This window comes from Penaeus monodon, chromosome 30 (assembly GCF_015228065.2).
Source record: "Penaeus monodon isolate SGIC_2016 chromosome 30, NSTDA_Pmon_1, whole genome shotgun sequence".
NCBI lineage: Eukaryota > Metazoa > Arthropoda > Malacostraca > Decapoda > Penaeidae > Penaeus > Penaeus monodon.
Window position 1 is genome coordinate 23,850,877 of NC_051415.1, and position 234 is coordinate 23,851,110.

Consider the following 234-nt stretch of genomic DNA (forward strand, 5'->3'; position numbering starts at 1 on the left):
TCCTTCTCTCACCTCTCTTTCTATGACTCTGCTTCTTCCTACTCATTCTATTCATCTTTCCACAGCTTTGCCAAAGTATTCGGATGCTGCTGGAATACACGGGCACCGAGTACGAGGAAAAACTGTATCACTTTGGGCCAGCTCCGGACTACGACAAGTCCGAATGGCTTGACGAAAAGTTCAACCTCGGCCTCGACTTCCCTAATGTAAGTATTATAATCCACGGCGATATTG

The 234-nt window shown here is 46.6% G+C and overlaps 1 protein-coding gene across 1 annotated transcript in view; it reads left to right on the top strand.

Moving 5' to 3' along the window:
* LOC119592656 (glutathione S-transferase Mu 2-like) overlaps positions 1–234 on the top strand; it is a 66,444-nt gene that overhangs the window by 61,044 nt on the left and 5,166 nt on the right. Inside the window, exon 2 of the mRNA XM_037941570.1 lies at positions 66–206. Coding sequence (XP_037797498.1) covers positions 66–206 — 141 coding nt within the window. The remainder of the gene's footprint in view (positions 1–65; positions 207–234) is intronic.